The sequence below is a fragment of the Nipponia nippon genome, unplaced genomic scaffold (assembly GCF_047370975.1).
Source record: "Nipponia nippon isolate SJK-2023a ecotype South Korea unplaced genomic scaffold, ASM4737097v1 scaffold_2, whole genome shotgun sequence".
Taxonomy (NCBI): Eukaryota; Metazoa; Chordata; class Aves; order Pelecaniformes; family Threskiornithidae; genus Nipponia; species Nipponia nippon.
Window position 1 is genome coordinate 42,643,387 of NW_028262336.1, and position 25,020 is coordinate 42,668,406.

The 25,020-nt window shown below is 34.4% G+C and overlaps 1 protein-coding gene across 1 annotated transcript in view; it reads right to left on the reverse strand.

Moving 5' to 3' along the window:
- IL1RAPL1 (interleukin 1 receptor accessory protein like 1) overlaps positions 1–25,020 on the reverse strand; it is a 786,803-nt gene that overhangs the window by 683,554 nt on the left and 78,229 nt on the right. The window contains exon 2 of the mRNA XM_087757310.1: positions 16,718–16,823. Coding sequence (XP_087613436.1) covers positions 16,718–16,799 — 82 coding nt within the window. The 5' untranslated portion in view covers positions 16,800–16,823. The remainder of the gene's footprint in view (positions 1–16,717; positions 16,824–25,020) is intronic.

The following is a 25,020-nucleotide window of genomic DNA, read 5'->3' on the forward strand; positions in this document are numbered from 1 at the left end:
ATGAGTTAAGAGTTCTATCCCATGCAAAAAATGTTTTTGATTTTGTAGTTATTTAGGTTAGATTTGTTTCAAACGACAAAGTATAATGATGCTTATTATTGCCCTCTTTCAGAAAGTCATGTAAGCTAGCTAATGAAAACCTAAGCTTGTTACTCAATAATTAGTGCCATTCATTGTTTCAATGAGGTATTCTAGTACGCTAGATATATATCAACTTAAAAACAGGTTTTTGATAGTAGAGGTTTTATTGGCAGAGCTAGCTACACTTCATGGAATCAAAAAGAATGTATGTATTCCAGTGATCAATAGAATTATGAAATTGAAAGCATTTTTAAAAATTCTTTAAAATTTTTCCCAATCACACAGTGTGTTTCAAAGGTCTTACTCTAACCACTAATATATTAGAGAAATCAGAATTGTGATTTATTCAAAACCCCCACATTTCATATAATACATTTGGAAGGTATTGCAATGAAATTGAATACCTTTATAGGTCAACAAAATAAAAAATTGAGGGGTCCATCAGGTTTTTATTCACACCAGGAACTTGATTTCCACTAGCCTTTAACAGAAGCAATAAATTGCCTTGAAGAAAAGAAAGGAAAAAGCTTAGATAAAAGAAAAATATACATATGGAAAAAAATTATGCAGAAAGATGAACTAATTGAATATTAAATTATCTCTTTTGGTTTCATTATCATAGAGCTTTTTTTTTAAGGAAAAAGTTAATTTACTTATTTTTATCTATCTTAGTTCTTTTTTGGTATTTTACTGCAGATGAGTTTTATCAATCAAGCCTGTTATCAACTAACCAATTTTACATGTTTTCTTGGGTTTTCAGGGTTTTTTGGATTTGGGGGTCTACATCAGACATAGTTTTTAATTCATGCATTAGTTCATTCTGAACTATGAGAGAATATTTTGTAATAGGAGAGCCCTAGCAGAAGGCAAGAGTCCAAAAGTAACTGAGTCAATTGCCCAGAGAATTTGTGCAAGTTCTGTCCCTGGAGGTTTTAAAAGACTCACATGGAGCAACCATGGCCTGATCTCAGAGCTGACCCTGCTTTAAACTTGAGACCTCCAAAGGTCTCTTCCAACCTGAATTATCTTACAGAAGAAATCTGAAAAATCAAAAGTATTACTCGACTTAGCCAGCTTCAGCGCATGACTAAATCTTTGTGCCAACAAAACCGCCTGAATTTGAAGAAAATCTTCTATTGTGGTCAAAAAGCACTTCAATATTATTCTACTAACAACGGTAGCAGAGCAACCCTCTCCAGTTACATATCTAACATCTAGTTGCATTTCCTCACAGGCCTATCTTTAAATCATGCTGTCTAATCATACCCTCATGACAAAAAAATAAAGATGCATTGTGCAGAACAGTAATACAACAAATCACCTCTTCTTTCACTATATGATAAATTACTCTTCTATAAGCAACTTTTGTTGATGTTTTCAAAATCTGAGATACTCTACTTAAAATTAGTATTTTGGGGAATATTTCTATATAGTTGGCATCATTACATTATCTTGTTTCTCAAAGAGTATTCAAATAGTTTACTTAAGCATCAGGTTGGTTTTCTCTTTAACACCATTGTGACTCATATTGAGAACATGAATAAAAAGAATAAAAAGAATAAAAAGAATAAAAAGAATAAAAAGAATAAAAAGAATAAAAAGAATAAAAAGAATAAAAAGAATAAAAAGAATAAAAAGAATAAAAAGAATAAAAAGAATAAAATGTGGCCAGCAGGTTGAGGGAGGTGATTCGCCCCCTCTATTTGGCTCTGGTGAGACCCCACCTGGAGTGCTGCATTCAGCTCTGGGACCCCTAGCACAAGAAAGACATGGACCTGTTGGAGCAGGTCCAGAGGAGGGCCACAAAAATGATCAGAGGGCTGGAACACCTCTTCTATGAAGAAAGGCTGACAGAGTTGGGGTTGTTCAGTTTGGAGAAGAGAAGGCTCCAGTGAGATCTTATTGTGGCCTTTCAATACTTAAAGGGGGCTTATAAGAAAGAGAGAGATACTTTTTAGCAGGGCCTGCAGTGTCGGGATAAGGGGCAATGGTTTTAAACTAAAAGAAGGTAGGTTTAGATTGGACATAAAGAAGAATCTTTTTACGATGAGGATGGTAAAATACTGGAACAGGTTGCCCAGAGAAGTTGTGGATGCTGCCTCCGTGGAAGTGTTCAAAGTCAGGTTGGATGGGGCTTAGAGCAACCTGATCTATTGAAAGATGTCCCTGCCCACGGCAGAGGGGTTGGACTAGATGATATTTGAAGGTGTCTTCCAACCCAAACCATTCTATAATTCTATGATTCTAATTAAAACTAATATTTTTATTTCAATGAAAGTGCTGTGCATAAGTATAAAACATGTAAGCTTTACCATATATCGTCGTACAACTCCTTTTAATCTGAAATACTAAAAGCTGTACAGTTTTCCACAACCAACCAACCTTATATTTTTGTATTCTATTTTTTCTTATCTAAAAGTAGATATAATCACAGTTACAGTCTTTCAGAATGTTGAAAGTTGTTTTCAACTTCATTAGGTTTCAAAATATTGAAAGATGTTCAACTTCATTAGGTTGAAAATTGGAATGCATTGAATACGGAACAATGTGTCAATGTGAAATTCCTAACAAGTGTTAGAAAAAAAATCCTCAGGGTCAGAACATGGACCTCTTGCTCAGGTTAAGTAACTAAGTATAAACGATCCTACTGAAGTTAAGTTATACTTAAAAAACTTACCTAATCTTAATAAAAAGATCAAACTTATTGCAGTAAAAACAGACCTAAGTAAGAAGGTTAACAGTAATCAGTCTGCATCTATTAAAATAAAACGCTAAATAACCAAAGATGTGCAAAAAAAATAGTAATGGATTATCTACTATCCTGTCTGCAAAAAACAACATTAAAAGGTCAGCAACAACTGAAAAAAATGTTTATCTTTGTGAACTTTCTTTCTCAGAATATTTGCTGGTTTTATATCTTATCTTTTTGTCCTAAAGCTTGCTGTGTAAATTTTTGTTACTCATGCCTTCAGGTTCAGGACTGAAAGCAACGCAGTATGCATAATTTATCAATAGGTATAAGACAACTGTTTTCCTATGTGTTTTGAAGAGAATATGCATCTCAAAGTGGAACTAACCATCACAAGTACAAAATAAAAAAATATATTTCACAAGAACCTGTCATGCCACTATTTCAGTAAAATTATAAAATTAGAGACCAGATTTAACAGTAACTAAAATTAAACAATTTGTGGTAGATTAAATATTTTCTCCATTTTTACCTCATTCAAATGGAAATTATCTTATCAACACTATGTTTGCTTATTCATATTTAGATTAGGTTATTATGCTTCTGTAAGTCAAACAGAGACTTGTTCACCACGTATTACAACTTCCCCCCAAAATAAACAAAATATACAGCACTGTATTACTTATACCAAAACTAACTATAATAAAAAAGATATCCAAACCCAAAAGTAAACCACAAACACAGCACAAAACCCATCAAGAAAGAAACAGGTCTTCGGGAAGGGGGGGGAAAAAAGCAAGTTCACCTTTGCTTTGACTGAAGTAAAAGTAAACAGAAATTACTCTCGCATGTGACTTAACATTGAGAATTCATCACAGCAGCAAAGGACTGTGAATAAAGCATACATAACACATTATTCTGCTCTCTAGAGTGTAATGGAACTTGATGTGTGACCTTTCCCATAAGAGAGAGACAAGATTTAAAGCCTTCATACTAAATTTAGCCTAGAAATTAAGATCAGGCAAATGGCAAAGAAAATAAAGAGCTATTTTCAATGAACATATTAATGAAATCAACCTAATAAAACATAAATTAAATTCAATTATTTCTAATAATTGCAGGTAGGAAAAGAAAGGAACTGTGAAGTTTTCAGAGCATAACAAAGCAGCTTTGATGCAAGCAAAAAATTAGAGAATCAGATACTTTTAAAATTACATGGCACAGTGTGTCACAGTACTTCACTTGCAAGAATTCCTATATATTACTAACAATTACAACTGCCTCTATCAGAAAACTAGATTCCTGTGATTTTCAGTTTAAAGAAAACCAAAGTTCTGCTTGACAGAATTCAGAACTTGGACATAAAATCCTCAACAGCAATGTTTTGAGGACAGTTGTTGCACTGTCTACAGCTATGTAGGAAATTATGTGTGGGACACAGAGGCCTCTTTCTCTCTGTTGATCACAATTGTCAATAACTTGAAGTTGATGGATACATCTTGGCACAGAAAACCAGCTTTTAAGCCCTTTCTCAAGTTTCTCAGCTCAGGAACATCTAACAGTTTGCTGTTCAGTGATGGGCAACTACCATACCTTGTTACATCTTTCACCTTTTGTATCTATACTGAAGAAAGGAACTTGGAAAAAGTCTTAAAGTACCATTGAGTGTGCATTTCTTCCTCATCTAGCTTGTAGTGAAAGACTGAGTCATACAGAACAACTTAAACTAACCAACCAAACAAACAAACAAACAAACAAAAAAAATCAAGCCTCTTCTCTCCCCAAAGTTATTAATTCTGGAGACTTAGCACAGAAAGGAAAATTTCAGATGTTTCAAACACACAATACATTGATAGTGAGAAAGCAACTCTGCTGAATGGTCTTCTTCAAGCTCAGTTTGAAATAAATGACCGATTCTCCCCACTGCAAACAATAGCATTTGTAGGTATAAGCTATTGTGAATCCTAAGTGCAACACCTATTCTAGATTTGGTATCAACAGCAGCATTTTAACATAACTGTCGTCAATACCAAACACACACACAAAACATGCTGGCTTTGTACACGTATGAGAATAGCATGAGCTAGTTTGAAATGCAGGTTTATTACACATGCATTACTTAACAGCGACAAAGTGAAACTAAGTCATGAATGAATAAAGCAGTCCACCTAGTTAAATACCAATAAAATTTCAATTCTTTTAAGTTTGCCCTCAATTACAGATAGCATGACACTAGTCAGAAGACAGCAAGGACAGCTGCTTTTTAGTAGAATCTTATTGTGAAGGAGAGAGAACAGCTTCTCTAGGCACTGTAAAAGTGTAATCACACTGGAATTCAATCACTGCATTACCTCCTAAAAATTATCCTATGTTTTTTATAGCAGATTAAGTGGGTGGGGTTTGGTTGGGTGGGTGGGTGGGGTTTTTTTTTGGAGGGGGGCAATAACCTCTTGCATTTTGATGTACTGTTGTAGTAAACTCTTGCACTGATAAAGTTTTAGGTTGTTAAATGACACCCTGTCCAAACTATTTTTTGTTAAATCATCTCATTATTTATATGCCATTGCACAGACCTCTGATAATTTAACTAGGAATTGTAAAAAAAAAAGTTCAAATAATAGTAACAGTTGGTGGCTATTTCAAGGGAATCAATAAAATTTGTTAATAGACTGAACTATGTCATGGATTTGTTTTCTTTGAAAATTTGAGAAAAAGAAATAATAGGTGTTTTCCTTATCTCTAATCTCACATATGAACTATTTTCAAGTGGTTTTTATGGAATACATTTCAAACATATAGAGAAAAATTATTGTAATTAAAAAATATAAGCCATCCTATTCTGTCATTCCTAATAACCAGAAGCAATTTGTTCCTCCTCTCCTTGACGTAACAGCTACTTATTCCAATAAAAATCCATTTTCTGACAAACATGGATTGCCATGATTTCTTCCCAGACTTTCTGACTGTTTTAAGCTTCCTACTTCATCCATTAATAGTCCCATTTTGCTAAAACTTCACAGCAAGTAGCATACTATAAGATGAATGTGTACATATTTGTAAACTTTTACCAGTTTGCAATTCTGTTGAATGATTGTTTCAAAAAATGTTCATTACCCAACTAGAATGTTCTGTTACTGACCTTAATTCAATTTCCTAGAAAAATACAAAGCTTAAAATTTGATTTTGACTCTCAAATTATAAAAATATAAATTATATTTAAAACACTGCCAATGGCAAAAATAAACCTATAATAACGAAAAAGGGATTTTGTTGCAGAGTGCTTAAAGTGGCCTGGCACAGTCAGCAGAATGAAAGCAAGGCACTCACTGGCCTCCAGGAGGCCCCTTGTGAAATCATGAGGTATGCATTAGTCACTCCTAGAAAAGGCAGCTTGAGTCCTTATCATACTTGGCTCAGTCTGTTTGATTAGAAAGGGCTCAGAGTTTGACAGTATTGCTCCATGTTTTCCCTTCTCCTTTGATGTGCTGCACCCAGGCAATCACCGATGCAACAGCTGAATAGCATCTCTACAGGCTCCATGATCCCTAGGAAGGAACTGAGCCTTCCCTCATAGCATGGATATCGATGCATGCATATAGATAAGATTTTGCATTGTTCCTTGCCTGTATCTCTGTTTTGCCTTCGGGATTCACTCTGGGTTATATGGCCAATGACATTCAGCAGAAAATTTGGAGTTTCAGACAAGCCAACCTTGTACTTTTAAAAAAACAAAACAAAACAAAACATAGTATTAACAACAGCTTTACTTCAGGCTGCGCTCTTCTTATCTGGACAACCCATGTATGTTGCTGGTTTTCTTGAAAGTTGTTGACTTTATGGCCTCCTCTTTAATTTTTAATATCCCAAGTCACTGTCCTTGTTCTACGCACTATGACAAACCTCATTAAAAAAAAAATCACAGTGAATTATATAAAAGTGCATGAAGGTAGCATGCCTAGTATTAGCCAATTACTTTTCCTATAAGAAAATACTGGTTTTTGTATTATCAAGGATATTAACTATGGTTAAAAGTGAGGTGGCAAGGGAATGGTAAACACACATTGCATACACTCATTTTTCCGTGTAGCTTAACACATGCCTTATTTATTGGCTTATGTTTCAATAGAGTTTGAATACATTTGTAATTTCCAACAAATAAATGATCTTACTGTGAAAGAAACTGGACATCTTGAACAGGTACCAAGTAATTTTAACTAACGCTGCTTACAGGTAGGTCAAATTTTAGAACCTGACAAGACAATAGCTCCAGGTGTTTTCTTGGTATGTTGCAACTCCACATTAGAGCAATTCAGAGCTACCATCCTAAACATGCCACAATTTCCACTGGGAGATGAGGCAATCCACGATGAGAGAGATGATTAGGGAAGTTCTAATCTGGAAAAATTGAGGGTCAGGGACTACAGCATGTACATATAGCCTCTAAAAGGTTTGCCTAAATTCCTTAAAAAAATGTTTAAAGAACAGTCCTGAAGTTACTTAATTCAACTGCACACAGTCCTGAGCAACCTGCTGTAGCTGACTTTGCTTGAACAAGGCGGGGGTTGTACTAGATGATCTTAAGAGATCCTTTCCAACCTAAACGACTCTGTAATTAAAATTGGAATTATCAATTGGAACTATTTTAATTGGAATTAAAATTGATTTAAAAGAGAACAAAAATTGCTCCTTTTTGACAAGGATGAAAGAGAGTCATTTGTGGAAGTGGACTACTCCAAATGGATTTGCAGATTGCTTCAACACAATTGTCTGCTTTGCATCTCTACACCCAACAGTTTCCTGAAATGCGTTAAGCGTTCAGAGCAAGGCAATAAAATTACAGGTGCACTCATCTTTCAGCTAACATAACTGTGTCATAATTTACCATTGTAGCAGTCTGATAATTCTCCTTATAATTGCAAAAAACTGTTTTGAAAAACAGATAAAAAGATAGATCTTAAAGTAACGATGAACAACATGCATTTTGCATTTGAAATAAAGACCGTAACAGCAAAAACAAGTCTGAGCAAGAATGGCTGAAGATTTCAGTACTGCAATCTAAAGGACGACCTTCTCTTTTCATGCTAAGTTGCTTCCCAAATATCTGTGTATGCAGCACTGATAGCACTTTCTCCCTTCATCTTTCAGAAAGAACAAGTCAGCAAGTACTTTAATCTAGGACAGATTTCATCAATTTTACTTTGCTTTAAGTGTAGCAACAAAATATATTCTAACAGGAAAAACTTATTATCACAGCTCTTATTTCTATATTTTAATAATATTTCACAACTGAGTACACAAATAAAAAAGACAAATCTATCAGATGGCCATTACTTGTCCTTGAGGTTTTTTTGTCTCCTTATTCTCCACAGTCATTATTTTACATAAAATTGACAGCATAATACTCAAATAAATAAATCTTCTGCAACAGCTATTTCTGATCAAAGATCGCTTGTTCTTTTACATCTTCTAGGCCATTTGCCAACAGATGTCAATCAGTGAAACAACCACTAACCACTCCCCAGGGAAAACATGGACTGTGGAAGCAGAGAGTCATTCTAAACAGCTACTAAACTCAATGACCAAACTATGTAAGAATATCTATTACTGTCCTTTTGGCTTTAGATTTTGTTTTGTCTCCTTTACTATCATTAGTCATTTCTTAATATGTATTGCACACTATAAAACATTGACCCTTTGCTACCGCACAGACAGTCTTTTCACATACTGTGGTATTATTCACCATCTCCCAGGACTCTGAAACATATCAGTATGGATCCTAGCAACAACAACAGGTCATATAACTATTTTTAAAATGCCAGCCATCCTGTTCATAAATGCTCACAGGACAAGTAACAGTTACTGCTTTCATAGTGTCTCCAAAATAAGTAATGTGTCACAAAGGATTTATGCTTGCAATGCAGTCGTTTCTTATTGCCCAAATCGTCTGGCGGCACATAATTGTGTTTCTTTCTTTCTTTCTAATATAGCCCCCACCTCCCCTATAGTAAACAATCTGCATCATTGCTGTTCATCTGACATATTGAACAGTGTGCTTAGCTTAAAAAAATAGAGACCATTGGAGCTGAACCATCCCTGTGGCCAAGCATCTGTTTAAGCTCACTAACAGAACTAGTGTTCATTCCAACAAGATTATTCTTCAGGGTTTTTCAAATGAAAGCTGTACATTGAAAATTACTCCATAGCAATGCAAAACATACAACATTCTGTAGCTAAAGAAACATACAGTATTGTAAAGGATTATTCTTTTAAAGAAAAATGCACGATTCCCATATACAGTTGGCATAAACAAAAAAACAGGTTCAAAACCACATACTAAAGGAATCCTCTAATTTCCTGAATATGCAAAATATTACTAAACAAGTTAATTGGTACCTCCTACTTTCTTCCAGTATTCCTTGATTCACAAGAAGCAAGTCATGCCTTTTCTCCTAACAATAATCAGGTGGGTTTTTTCCTTCATAAATTGAGAAAGAAGGTGAGGATCATATCACATATGGTGTAAATGGCTTTGCCAGAATTGGCTGCAGGATGGGGATATGGATACTTTTACTGCCTAAATAAGGTGCTCAAGGACACTAATCACTCTTTTAACATCCCGGTGTCATGTAGAAATAGCAAGCTGTAAAACTTTTCTGTGGGCTATAGTAATTCCAGGAGACTTCATGGTTCTGTCAGATAGATAGATAGCAAAAGTTCAGGACAGAGTGAAAGCATTAAAGGAGGCAGAGCATTTACACAGTCTTCACATTTCTAGATCATCTAGACCTCCCTCCCAGCAGGCATAAGCAATCATTCATCTCAGTTGACCTCACTACTCTATATTTAAGGGTATTGCTGTTGAAGATTTTCTGTCTTTAAAAGAAATGTGCAAGTAAGAAAGCAAATAACACCCTCCGCCACTGACACACACTATACAAGGTGTATATCTTGTAAAGTAATCAGGCAAAATCCAAGAAAGTTACACCAGTTAATTCATTCTTCAACTATGAAGAGAAGGTTTTAACATTAAAAATAAATCTTAATGATTTCTACTACACATTAAAATGGGGAGGAACAACCATCTTTAAATCAGAACAAAAAAGGTGCAAAAAGTAAACTCAAACTTATTTTTAGGATAGAAGGCAGAAGAATATTAGTGTTAATAAAATCAATATGGAACGAATGAATAAATCAGGACATAAGAAAGTTGCCTGAGAATGAACAACAGGGATTTCTGTTTATCTCCATTGTGTTTTTAACTGTAAAGGTTTCCTCTCATCTTTCTCTCCCACACCTACAACCACAAACAAGGCTGCATATTTATATGCCAATTCAAAATTAGTTTTTTGAAACAATCCTCATATGAAATAATGTTCACCTCTTAATCAGGTCATGACGCAAAAATATTCTCGTCCCCCCAACACAATAAGAAAGGTACATACATCTTTGCTTAGGACTGACTTTCACTATACTTTTGCTTCTTGTCACCAAACAGCGAAAAAGGTTTTCATAGCCATAACAGTAGTTTTAGTTGTTCCAAATTAAAAAATCCTTGCTCATAGAAGTTAATCTTGTACATCAGATAGACATAGATAGACTCTAAATATTATTTCAGGTTCTGTGTAACCACCCAACAAGCCACAAGCCTCATCAATTAATAATGGAAAACTAACATTCTGTAACAGAGTGAAAACAACAGCTAGGGGCCATTAATATCAATTGACACAAACTCCTATGGCTTACAAGCGTATCCTTTAATTGCTGTAAACGCTTTGCTCCAAGCTCAGTGTACTTGGAGTACTGTATATGCGAGTGTTCTACCTATAAATTGTATACGAAAAAGAACAACAGATATATGTCTATTTATTTATTTTTTGAACCATCTGATTGCTATTCAGTGCATATCAGATCCAGTATGACATTCATGAAGTAATTACCTTTTGACAAGAATTCAAAAAGAAAATACTTAGGCAATCAAACCACAGGCAGAATGAAAAAGAGGATGGCACCACTGAAGGAAAGACACTAAGAAGAATAGGATGATTTATGTAGTACTATGCACTTAGGACACCAAGTCTCACCCAGCAGGGTTATAAAAAAATAAATGAATAAAACCTACAAATACTCAAATACTGGGTACCAGACCTCTGCTAAACCTCAGCATTTAATTGTGTGCAAATTCTCAAAGTGTTTTTGCCACGTAAGCTGGATTCTAGATATATATATTATTTTCTGTAAAATATTGACAATTCAATCATTAGGTACAAAGGAGTAAACTAAATTCAAAAATTCTTCCTACCTGAAAAAGAGTTGTCAAAATGTCTTGACTTCTGTAGATAAATCCTTTACATATAGCACAGGTGAAGAATTTTCATTCCATGGATTTTATTTTTTTATTTTATTTTTTTAATAAATTGTTGATTTCTCATTATGACATTTGTCATGAGGTGTAAAATCTTGGCTTTGTTGATGTTAAGGCCTACATTGCATAGATCATGTGTTCCTTTTCCAGTTAAAAGGAACATTTTTTTTTAAATAAAAACTGTCTTGTTTGTGCAGAGATATCCTTTATACATCTGATATTATTCTCTAAAATATACTTCATAATTCATAAAAAATCATACAGGGCCATAATTTAGAAAAATGTCTGCTTATCATTTTTACCAGTATTGAATTTGTCAAACAGAATAACTACTTGAGATTTTTAGTATATATTTCCAGTCTGTTCCTCGGAATTCCACTTGTTTTAGAACAAAAAAAAAAAAATCTTGATTTTTTTTACCTAGTTAAAATTCATATTTTGCTCCTACAAAACAAACTAAAATTCAGAAATGTTGCAATGTCAAAGCTCTTTACTTCCTTTTTTTTATAATGTTGATCTTCCGTACAACTAGAACCACCCATATTCATTCATAATAGCTAGAGCAAAAGAGAAGTAATCACCTGCTACATGATAAAATGCATCTATAGACTTTAATCTCATCATAATGATGTGAAGGATCTCGTACATATCCTAATAACCCATTAGTGGAAAGATTGTCCTTCCAGTTAAATTATTCCGTCATAGAATAAATTTGACCTAGAACAGAAAACTTCCATTCACAATAGCAGAACTGAACACAGAATATTAATTAATTAACACATAATGCATAATAATGTGTAGAAAAACAGAGAACTACCGACAGTAATAACAACTCTCACCTTTTTTGATACAAGGCAACACCAGATTGCTATTAGGCAATGTGAGTGTATAAAATGCCACTACACTAATTCCGTCTAATTATACTGATCAAGCCATAACTCTTTATGTAATAAAATCTTTTTACATACTTTTCCCCCCCATTCTCCCTTTTAACAGTTTTGGTTTTTAACAAAAAAAACCCTTTCTTTCCTTTGTCTATTCAGCACCCTTGGAAAAAAACACCAGATGGCAATGTAGTGTTCAAGTATTTTATTTAACATATATGTTACAGGGAAAAAACCTGTATGGATCAGCATGAGGCCCTCTTTCCTAACCTACTTCCTCTTTGATGAATATTAAATAATTCATAAGCAAAAACTCTACTCACCACAAGTAAGTTATCAAATACCACTCAGCCTGAAAAGAACAGACTTTAAGAAACCCAAGTTTCTAAGGATGTAAAACCACATGGCTAAAAAACTATCTACAATTTAGTTCAAACTATGAAACAGGATAATTTCAGGAAAAATCACTGAAGGAAAACATTTAGAAATGTATTACCATAAAGTTTTCAAAATACTATCAAGGACTGCATTGAGCAACAGATACTCAGTGGACTGCACAAAAAGTAAATCTATGCACTTTTTAGGTATATTGTAAATTTATATGAAGTTCAGCATCAGTCTAAAAACCAGGCATTATTTCCTAAGCTTTTGAGGTTTAAGCCAATTCCAGTAAAACCATGTGCTGAACGAATCAAAATATGTAGACTTTAAGTATTTATTCTTATTTTGCATCAAGCAGGACATGGTGAACAAACAGAGGAATTGTTTCATGAAGCAAGATTCTTTGAGATATTTCAAAAAGACAAGTAGTGCAAGAGTCAGCTTCCCATTTAGCAGATCATATCTGATAACCATTATGTGCCAAATGAAAGTTAATCTTTGCAGTTACTGTTGCAGGCTCTGAAGCCTCTCCAGAAGAATGGGGACTTCACTCAGAACCTAACATACCCAGTTAACAAACATTACGTCTATGCTGAAGTCAGTGGTCGGAACAGCAAACCTAAAGGCAAAGGATCTTTTCTTTCTTGCTTGAGAAGGCATTACAACTTGTAGGTGTTGTGCATTCAACTGTCATTGACAGGAAAAGTTTAGGTGTGCTTAAGTCTAATTTAGTTTTTGCATATGTGGATATAGGAAGAATTTTCTTGCATCATTTTTATTTATTAATGGAACTGTTACTGGAACTGCTCATCCAGCTATTCTTACGTAACACACACAGTTATTACACACTCTAAATGTAAAATAAATCCATTCTATGTTAAAGAGTCATTTGAAACTGCTTATTGTATTACAGAAATTATTTAAAATATTAACTGTAAAAAAAGATGTATCTTCTGTCAGACAGAAACAGAATCATACATGCAAGATAAAGCGTTAAACAGGTACGTCTCACAGCTGTAAGCAAGCCAATTTAAAGCATGTTTTCCTGCTAATGTAATAAATATTTGATTAATACTTTTCCCTTTATACCCTATATTGTTATACTTAACTGATGAACAGCACACAGTGGTAGAAAGATTCAAGGACTGCCTTTAAGTAATGTCATTTAAGTGCTTTGCAAAATGACAGCTCTCATTATCAGAGATTTAATCCAACACAACACAAGCTAAGCTTTCTCTTGCAATGTTTTTTTAATCTGCTTTTTAATCAACACAAACAAAGACAAGACCATATTGATCCTAATTGTTTACACATATAGCCAATTGTCCTGAAGGCCAATAGATGGTCAGAATTGTTATCCATTTTTAGAAATAAAACCAGAATTTGAGCCTACAAATTATTCCACATTTTTGGCATGCTGTGAATCCTCGCTGACTTTCTGAAGGTAGGTTCTCATGCTCTTGACAGATCAGAGAAATGGTTGGAAATGTATTTCTACCAGATGGAGAAACTCATACTTTTATTAATCACTATCTTTTTAGCACAGCTGATAAAAAACTTACAAAAGAAGAGGGCTGAAGTACTCTAGCAGGAAAAATGCAACTGACAGTATAGAAAAGACATATTTCCAAGGATAGATCTCTTTTTAACATAAAATACTTAAGTTAAATATATAAAGAACACAAGATTTGTGTTTTCAGGTTTGGTACTTAGAAATAAGCTCAACAAAAGTGGATTAGAAGGAATAAGTTACAATTAGGGCAACTATTTAGCATACTAATGCAACAACTTTACTTTTAATACATTCCTTTAATTCATAGCAGAGAAGGAAGTACATAAAAGCAATACATCTCTAAAAGGTGGATACTACTACTCCATATTTATAATTATAACATCTTGTACGTATAAAAATATGCCAACATCTTTATCTTGCTATTCATTTTACTTTCATGCTGATATTTCAAGGACAAAGTGAACTCACAAGTAGAACTGATGAAAGAGATGTAGATCATGTTCTCACCATCCTCAGCCTCTGGTTAATATGTTCACATAAAACTAAAGTTCTCTCTTCCAAGTTGATTTTTTTTTTTTCTTACTTCCAGCTATAAATTGCATTAGTTTTAGGAAACCATTTCTATTTGCAAAGCACAGATAAGTGAATCTTATTTTGCTAAAACTTCCATTAAAGTAAATAAGGTTTTCTTTGTAGAAACACTTCAGGATTGCAAAACAGGCCTCCCGAGCACCAAAAGGAGGAAAAAACTAAACCAAACCAAACCAAACCAAAAAACCTGATAACAACAAGAACAAACCAAGCAGCATCACACAAGTTACTACGTTCCACCTACTCCTGTGGAAGTTCTTCAAGTCTAAAATCACTAAACAACAGGATCAAAGGTAGCAGGATCTGAGATTTCAGTAAATCAGAGATTTTTCCTTTGCACATACAGTATTACAAACAGCCTCTTGGTGATTCAGCTAATTGAAAGTATAGACAGGACAAGCAGATCTCGCGCGAGAACATCAAGAACCTCATGTTACTCTAAGGTATGATGCAAAGATTTCCACTACAGCTTTTCCTTTTTATTACAGCATCAGGATGAGAACATATTCTCTACATCTTAAACAGTATTGTATGTTCTTTTCTTTTGCTGGACAGCAATTATATTACTTTCCCAAACAAAAATTAAAATGTATATTTACCACTTTTCCTTGCATTGGTCAATCAGAGGAAGAGGATACAGGCAAAAATGATGAAATAAAATGCAAAGACAACTCAAGTTCTCATTATTGACACATTCATATAACAGTTATCTGATGACTGGCTATTTTTTTGATTCCTTAAAAATGGATGTAATTGTAAAAGTTACTCTAAGATGATCGATAATGTTTATACTAAATTTGGATTAAGGGGCCTCAACTTAAACCTTACAAGTATTAAATCTTAATCAAACAGATATCATAGATATCCTTTGAATACTTCCGGGTGAGGCTGTTCTATCTAGCCTTCAACATCATATTACAAACACATCAACCCAGCACCAACTCCTTTGCTCTGCACACAGTCTGTATATTCTAGTTTTCTTGAGTTTAAATAACCCCAAATATATTTTCATCTCAACCTCCTTGGTTGAGGAATACCTTACTTTATAGTGGTACTCCTTATTTGCCTTCCCTCCATCTACGTTTCCAGTCACTAAAATATTGGACACATAATCAGTTTGATAATATTGTTACAAATATAACCCATGGAAAATACAAGATATGATTTAAACTGTTGCCAAAATGTATAAAGACGTGTGTCCTCCCTAAGCACCAGTTTACAACAACTACCAACCAACTGCAGTTGGAAACAGATCTAAAAAAAATACAAAAAGAAATCAGAGCCACACTTCTGGAACAGTACAACAAAAGCTACCTAAAACACTCCAATGCCAAAAGGAAAATGACTAGTAACAACAAACCTAATTAACTAATTACATTAACATGGGATTAAGACTTCTATTAAGGATTTAGTGTCCGTTAGTGCCATAGAGCAAGATAGTTTGCAGAAGCATTACCCTATAACTTTTTTCATTATCCAATGAAAAGTGAAAGATGGGAAAATTAGAATTTCGGGGTGACAGACAAAAAATGTACCCCAAACCACCCAACTGTCTCAGTATAGGTGTTCCCTTTATTTACATATGAAGATAATTCATCTATAGTAACAGTATGAAAGATGTTTGGTAAACGTTACCTTCTGCTTGGTTTCTGAAAAACTGCCTGTACTTTCTTTGCTGAATTAAACTCTTCAACCATGTGTCAGGTAGCCCTTTCAAAAACACATTTTGCTGTTCACTTTTCATGGTTATTAAATTTAACGTGCTTGTTCTATTTGTTGCATTACAAAAATCCGTAGCCTAAACCAAAACTGCATGATCTTCATATCCAAGAGATTCTTCACCATAAAGTATATAGTCAAACAGATATATCTAGTAGTTCATCAAACAGATAAATCTAGTAGCTCACATTAACAACACTGACTGCAACAAAGTCCTCTAAGTTAAATAGTTCTGGGAATAACTTTCCTTCAGTAGATAAATTGTTACATTGATTTCACATTACATATGTGATTTTAACATTTTTGTTTTTTCCATCAAGTTCACATGGCACAATAGTCTAAAAATGTATAGAAGCTACTAACTTTTTTTGCTGCAGAATTTGAAATCGTCTTAACTATGTTCCAAACCACCATAACAACATCTTAGTATATACTTGCAAATATTAAGCACTTCTTTCCAAACCACATCATAACCACAGAGATAAAGATTTACTTACCTGATCCCCTTTTGGTCACAACCTTCAAGCTCTGAGTTAGAGTAGCATACAAGAGAATCAAGTTGGGAATAGGAGCTTTCATCTTCTGTCTTTCCGTGGCTGCTTCCTAGAGTACCAAAAAGAAGAAAGAAACAGTGATTTTATATTGGTGCTGAAACAGCCTTGAAGTAACTAATCATAATACTGACATTGCGGAAAAGCTGAATACAGTGTTTGTGAGCAATTTAATACACCAAAAATGATCTATTGTTCCTGAAAAAAAAAAAGTAAACTAAAATCACCATAAAACAAACACATGCACACACTACAGTTAATCCTGGAGCTTAAGTTCCAATTTTGTCTACGCATTGAAAATTCATTGAGTCCCGGTTAAAACTTTCTAACAGATCTCCTGAATGAAACAACTTTGATAAATTTATTCTATGAAAAAAGTGCGATGATTTCACTAAACCTGCAAAATAACATCTAGTTCTTTCTTTTTATCATATAATCTATTTCCCCCCCAGTAGGAAGAAGAAAATAATTTCCTTCATTAGTTTTGCTTCCATTTATTAATTCCACAGATTGAGCACAAGATTCACAATGCAATGAACAATTAATTCAAACCAAATCTGGTCATCTTCTTAGGAACAGCGAAAGGGGAAACATAAGAGCGCACCAGAGGAACCAGCAGAGAGTCCTGTAACTTCCTTTTAGATGAGCTGAAATCCCACAAGCAAGTTCAAACTAACATATACACTGCACTAAATCAGAAATGAATGTTATTAGGATGGGAGAGAGGTGGATCACAGGTTGTCGCTCAGCCTTCACCTCTAAGATGTGAATAAAAGTTTTGCATTTCTATCACTTGTGTCCTCTGGGGATTCAGTGGTATGAGCAGCTAGTGAAAGCAGCTGCTATATATTCCCTATATAACTAAGAGGGTGTCATCTAGTCATGATGATTATCAGCTTTGTTCTGGAATGGTGGATGGGACTAACATCTCACATTTCAATGTGTTAAAAGGGGAAAGGGAGGCCAAATCTTCTGTCTAGTCAAGATAGACAGTAGAGTCTATCTATGCTATCTATATTCATTATAGTATTTTATGCAAAAATATTCTTGTCTAATAGGGGGAAGAAAAGGGCTGTGATCAATGGTTCTTTAATATTATAAATAAAGACCCAGATGAAACCAATAGGGGTTTGATATTGACCTCTGTTAATCACAGCACTGTACAGCAACTGAAAAAAAATCTCAAAAGGAACCACATAGTACAAGCTTTGATTTCAAAAGACACCATGAATCTTTTGCACTTTCATTGACAGTCAGGTTACTGAGTAACCAAGACATTTTTTGAAAGCAATATCTTAAAATATCTTCATCTTAGAAGAGAACAGGTTAGAAATAAGGAATAGCGGGGGTGTAAAAGAGCACATTATGGGAAGAATTACTTAAACAATGATGACTTCATATAGAATCCATTTTATAGCTTTACATTTAAAGACATTTGAGAACTAAGTGCAAACCTACTGCATTCATGATTATGACTTTATTAAAGATGAACGAGTGAGAGAATATAGTTTGACAACAACAGTTTGTGATATCTTATTTTTTATAACAATATTTATATTCACAGAGAAACACACAGGCATTAATACGTTTGCTCATTCATTGGCTGTGAACAAACTTTAGCATTTAACATCACAGGTGAAGGACTATCATTTACCTACATTCACATGCAACTTCAGAGAAGCTAGGCAATAAATTGCTTATCAACATAGAAATTAAAATATGAAATATGGGATTTCTGTGAGTTAAATTATGTGCAATGCTAACATTTTTAGTGAAGTTTAAAATTTAGCGAAGTCCCATGACCACTGCCAGTTATAAATAATATAGATCCTCAAAATCTTAGAAGCTAGAAATGAAAGTTAATTTTCCAGGGGCACAGTAAGTAGATATCACAAAGTGTTATGCCACACTTTACTGCAGACCTGAGTCAAGCTTTCTGAAATCAAAATCTCATTTCTCAGTCACTGCACTAACTGATGCCACAGGAAATCCTAAAGCTGATATCTTCAGCCTCCAGGGTACTAGCGAGAGTCAGCTCCTTGCTCTGTGTGAGCCTAATAAATACTGTCCAAAGAACCACAGGATCTTACTATGAAATTACAAATTCACTAAATAGGTTCTGACTGTGAAAGCAGATCCAAACACATCTTTTTTGACCATATATCAAAAGTTGATATTGTTGATTACTGTGAAAGAAATGCAAATATATACATACATACGTTTGCATATATGTATGTATATATGTATGTATGTATTCATATGTATTTATACATATTTTTGTAGGGAAACCATGCAATAGCTATAAAGCTTGAAGTTATCAAAGAAAGTCTCAGTAAATACAAGAATATCGGTAAGAAACAGTTCAGCCAACTAAATCCCTCTTTTGGTCCATGCATATATCACTCATTTGTCAAGCCAACAAGGAGAACCATATTTATTCCAATGGTGTAGCAAGGATTGGATTTTAAACATGTGATGCCACTGTAGAAGCCATTCTCATGTACATTTATGCTCAGAGATTCAGGTCTAGCTTAAAGGCATGAGCAAAATTGGCTGTTGCCTACATTTTTTGTGGCACATCCCTAGAAAGTAAAGTCTGCTACTGCCTTTGAGATATCTGAAAGCACTTACTGCTAGAGGTGAAAAAAAAGGGAGGGGTGGCTCCCAGCAGCAGCCATTGCCTCCTTGCAGCAATATGAGCAACAAATCAGATCTTACATGGGCTCTCCCCAGAGTTTTCCAACGCTTCTCTTCTGTTTCCACTCCCTTTTCTGCAGCAGGAGGAGTTTATCTGGACTTTTCTTCATTTTAAAAATCAAAAGCTCAAACAAAGAAAATGGAAAGAGTTAAACATCAGTATAGTGGAGCTGGTGCCTTATGGCTTTGGAAGTTGTCTGGGCGGATGGAAAATCTGCCTCACGTCATTCATATGGCTGATTCAAAACAGATACTTAACATCTCATGTCCCCTCATGTTCCAGGTGAATGCCTTAGCAATTGACTATTCTAGAAAATGTCACCCTAGTGAAATTGGTTGTAAAAACAAAATAAGCAAGTCAGAAGAAAATAAAAAATTAACATCCCAAGGGGGATCCCATAACAAGTCCACAGAAAATGCCTTCACTGCTGCAATGAGTATGCCTGAGGCCTAGATACTGTAACATGTTCAGTTAGGTTTTAAACTGAAAAACAAAATAAAAGGCATAATTCTGACAAGTCAAATTCTTAACACTAACTGGAATGTGATATCTCATGAACTGGAAACAGCTTTCTTTCAGCAATGATTTTTTTTTTAAGGAAGAGACTGTTTTACTAGTCACCTAGTTGTAATTTAATTTTTTAAAATAACATTAAGAAATTCTGATTTTAACAAGTACCAGTCTTCTGTTTCTTTAGTAATAGTCAGACAAACAGCTTACATACACATCTAAAAAAGTCCTCTTTACTTTTTTTTTTTTTTCTGATTTTCAGTTACCTCCACCAAAAAGCTAAGACAATGTATGGCAGTTCTAAACTCAATTGCTGCTTTTTAAGTTGCATCAATGTTAGTATGTTTTACATACTCTTTGGCTATAAGACTGCTAGACTCCATGGGTGAATAGGAGACTAACAAAATCTTTTAGAAGCAGGGATTTTTGGTTGCTTTTTCTTTACCCTATAGGAAGAATTGAAATATTTTTCATCTTTAAGCAGTATTCACAACTTCAGATTTTCAGTAGTGGGTTGTTTGTTTACATGAACCACAACACTGAAAACATGTTGAATATTCCTGGATAAATATATTGCACACAAATTTTAACTGGTCATATTAATTTTAAAAAAGTCTTTTCTGTAGAAGGTGTCATTGCTTGACAAAAAAATGACATAGAAAGCCTCTAGCATCTGTATCACCAAGTATCTCATTTTCCACTTGAGACAGAAATAGAAATACAGCTGTATCTCAACACTAACATTCTTTGGGGAAATGCCAAGAATCCTTTTTTTCTTAAATTGTCATAAATAGTCACTGTGAGGAAAACGCATACACATACACACATGCTTCCCAAAACAGCTCAGCAGAGATTAAATTAACAATAGTAAGGCAACTCCTGATAAAGCAAGAAAACGGAAAAGAAAATTCTAATTTCCTAATTTTACTTATGTTCATTTTGGGCCTTTCCCAAAACTTGAATTAAACTTAATTGAAGTAAGAAATTTTCCATTGGCTCAGTCCCTTAGAATAACTTTAAGGGGTTGATTCTCAGTTAGCTTATAAATGCTAGCTAGCTTCCATTACCTAATTATCTGAAAATCATTTTTCTTCCTGTGCTGCCTTTCTAACTTCAAAGAATGTTCTTTTCTACATGTTCAAAAATACTTCATTGTCTTCCTCCATTATATCCCCTTCAAAGAAAAAAAAAAAATAAAAATTGCAGGATCCTGTGAACCCTGCAAAATACTTCATGACTGTTCTGTGACGATGTCATGAAAGTGCTGTGTTAGCTAGAAAGATTAGTCTGCTTTAAAAAAATAAACAAACAAACAAAAAAACAAACAGAGAAAACAAAACTAACTCTTCACTTAAGCCTGTGTATTTTTATGTGGCAGAAAAGCCTTTAAACAATATTCAAAATCTCACAGTTTTCAATTTCCCTTCTTGACAAGTGGTAACTGGAGTATGCACTGGAAGTTTCTTTCTTGGTGCCGATATTGTGGAATAAGGCATAAAACTGTCCCTGGTAAATTATGGACAAGTAACAAAATTACAAAGAAACATCACCTGAATACATAGGAAACAAACAAACAAACAAAAATGCCTGTTCAGTAAGTCTCTTGTTATGTGGCAGTTCTTTACAAATCCCTGAACAGCATGTCATTAGATCTCACAGAGTGTAAAGGACAGTACAAAATATTAGTATAGTATTAGTATTAGTATATATAGTACCATATCTTTGGTACATCTAGAACACAACTCAAACAGCTTGAAAACAATTGCTTTAGATTCTTAAACTGCAAGGAAAAAGTAAAATTAGAATGTGTGATTTCATAAACAAGTGTCAATTCACTGTCATGATCTGCTGTGTTACTGTCCTAGAACAGAAAGAGAGCCCTAACAATACTTAAAATGTTAGCTAGCGGAAAATACACCTGTTTCAACGACGAAACTCCATAAAAATAGTCCTTTCCAGAGTCCCAGAAAACAAAAAGATCCAGCAATCAAATTTTGAGGAACTCATGAGAAACCAGTCATAAGCACCAGGAAGGCAATAAGATGCTGGGTTTCTTTTGCAAATCACCCCTGTTCCTCCATGCTAAGCAGCATTCCTAAGTTCAAGAAAGTTGTGACTGTCATGGCAAAAAAACCAAAAGGAGATGATTAAAAAAGCAGTGAGGGTTGAAAGGATGGTGACAATGTTTTAGGCAGCAATAACTAAAAGCCAATATGCCATCTGTCCAGCAGAGCAGGCTGTGAATAGGCGCTCAGCAGAGTCCTTTGGAGAGGTTTCCAACCAACTGCATCATCACATTTCCCATTAAACCTGGCACTCATTACTGCCTCCTTTTAAAGATATTTTTTTTTATAAGATTTTAATGTCCTTAAGACTCCATCCATCATACAAGGTACAGTACACATGGCAATTTGGTTGGAGAAATTTAAGATCATTCCATGTATCTCTTTATATAAAAATATAATCTGCCATTCCCAAAAGTTTCCATTAAGAGACATGAATCACTTAAACATATAAAGTAGTTAAAAATGATTTTACAAGCAAGAAACCTTCTGTCAGAACTAGAAGAATCCTGATGTCTGGCTCAATGTTTCTTTTCCGTGTCTTGTGTGAAACAGTAATGTCAACAATAGCATTTGGTCTTAACATGATGGACTAGTAAACATTCATATTTTGCACACTGTTTACATTGCTTAACATGTTCCTAATTATTTCATTAAGTTACTTTTTTGTGTGAGAGGCAATGGATAAGATTTCTGGATAGTGCTTTTTCTATTAAGAGACAAATAAATTGCAGCAGATTGCAGATACCTGAAATGTAGCACATCATATGCTTGAGAATCCTCTACTGAAGAAACAGTTGAACATCTTCCCTCTGAACCATAGATTAAAATAGTTACATAGCTGAAAACTATCTGACACATACTTTGGGGAACTGCTGTGGCTAAGAAGAGAAAGCACAACTTCAGAGGAGATATATAAAAGGGAGATAACAGTGGCTTTCCAATGGTCTCATAGCACCTTGTGGGATCCAGGTCAGCAGGGCATCCTTCCCAGTTCCACATAATTCACCCGTGTTGGCTCAATCAGTCAGAAGTGCTGGTGCAAAAAGGGCAGGAAAGGAAAGCCTTGGGTAGTGTGCCACAGAGTTATTTGCTCTCAAGGGAAGGGAACAATGGATGGACACGAGCCTCTGTTCATTCCTAGGAGCCTTTACATGAGATAAAGAAATACATCAGTCTAGGTTTAAAACAACGTAGTATTGTTAGTACAAGTAGATGCCTCCCTCTTAATAGTTCACAACTCATGATCACAAAGAAATAAGAATCTGAAACTGAGGAAAGGTTTTTGCAACAAAACATGTGGAACCAAACTGGACTGAAATACTTGATGGAAACAACGTATCTAGTATAATACATAAGAAATGTGTGCTCATGATGCTAATTAGGCCAATGGATTAATGGAAAATTTGAAACCATAATTTCTTTTTCTGGAAAGAAAACAAAAAAATGATAGTAACCTGGCAGCAAAGTTACAGACAATACTCAAAATTTAGCTCAAAAGCAATGTTTAAAGAAAGCTAGTTGGAAAATGGTTGTACCATTACTTAGTTTCTAAAGGGAGCTAGACTAGCAGTGTAGAAGAGAATAAATAAAACACTTCTCCCTTTTCATAGTCTTAAGTATGTAAAGTTAGATGAAGAGGAAAAATTCAAAGAAGATCTTCAGTGTGGCTTTGAAATGCTGTCCTTCCAAAAGGGAAAAAAGCCTTCCTTCCAAATCCATGTGCATGGGTAACCAGTACTCAATTTATTATGGCATGATTTTGGCACGTGAGATACCTAATCTTAACTACCTGCTCTTGCATTGGTTCCTTGACCACTCTGTATCTTTGCTTTTTAGGGATGGGTAGCCTTGTTCTTGTATCAAGCTGAAATTCCATCTCTGCCAAAACTGACAAAACAAAGTTTTAATACTGCAAATATAATTTTATTGGATAATTCTAACTGGATGTGTTTTCAGGCAACTAAATGAGCTCCTGAAATATTTACAATAGTGATAGAATATATCTAATATCTATATCTATATCTATCTTATATCTAATAACTTTGCTCTGCTAAGTACATTCACTATACATGTTTGTGGAATTCAAACTCTTTTTCTGCATATGGCAAATTCTCAAAGACTAGCTATTTGCAGCAAAACTAACAGCAGAAAAGCTGGAATACTGTAGTTTCCTATATGAGTAGTTTTCTCCCATTTTCTACTTAGCAAAGAGTAGCAGTTACATAACAACATAATATGTTTCAAAAATAGATTTGCAAGATGTAACTTCAAGTAAGAGAAGAACTCTTATTTTGAGCTTAAGTTAGGATAGAAGCACTTTTTAAAAAGTTCAGTCTTCCTGAAATTTTCTGAATAGATACTTGATAAAATAAGTGTGATGTTCCTCAGACATTGACAGAAGATTCTAGGTACTTTGACTAGCAATAAGCGTTACAAGAATGATTTAATTCCAAAAATTCTCTAAATAATATCTCCTATCTGATTCACTAATGAGAGAGATATTTTCCCTTAAAATGAAGAAGGACAGAAGGATGTGGAGGATGAAGCTCCACTGTGGATATTCTGACAGAATGTTTACACACAGGATAATAAACGCCCTCACCATCACTAAGATTATCAGTTTACATAACACTAACATCAATGGTTTTCTTTTATGTTATATGCAGTAGGCTATATATTTTCCTTTTTACACAGTTGATACTTGTAACACAATCTTACTAATGCAATGTAATCTTAGACCTTTAGAGCATGACCTGTTTCTAATTTAATGCTTACTCTACCCTACCATGTTAGATGTTAGGAAAGCGATCTGTAATTTACATTACCCTTCATATTATATGAGCTCACTTCGTACTTTTAGAGTTGTGAAAAGGATGAAATGTGTTTCATATACCCCTTCTCTTTCACAGGCTAACTGACAAGCCCTTTACACTTGTCCAAAACAGATTTTGATAACCTGCTGTCAGACCCTGAGA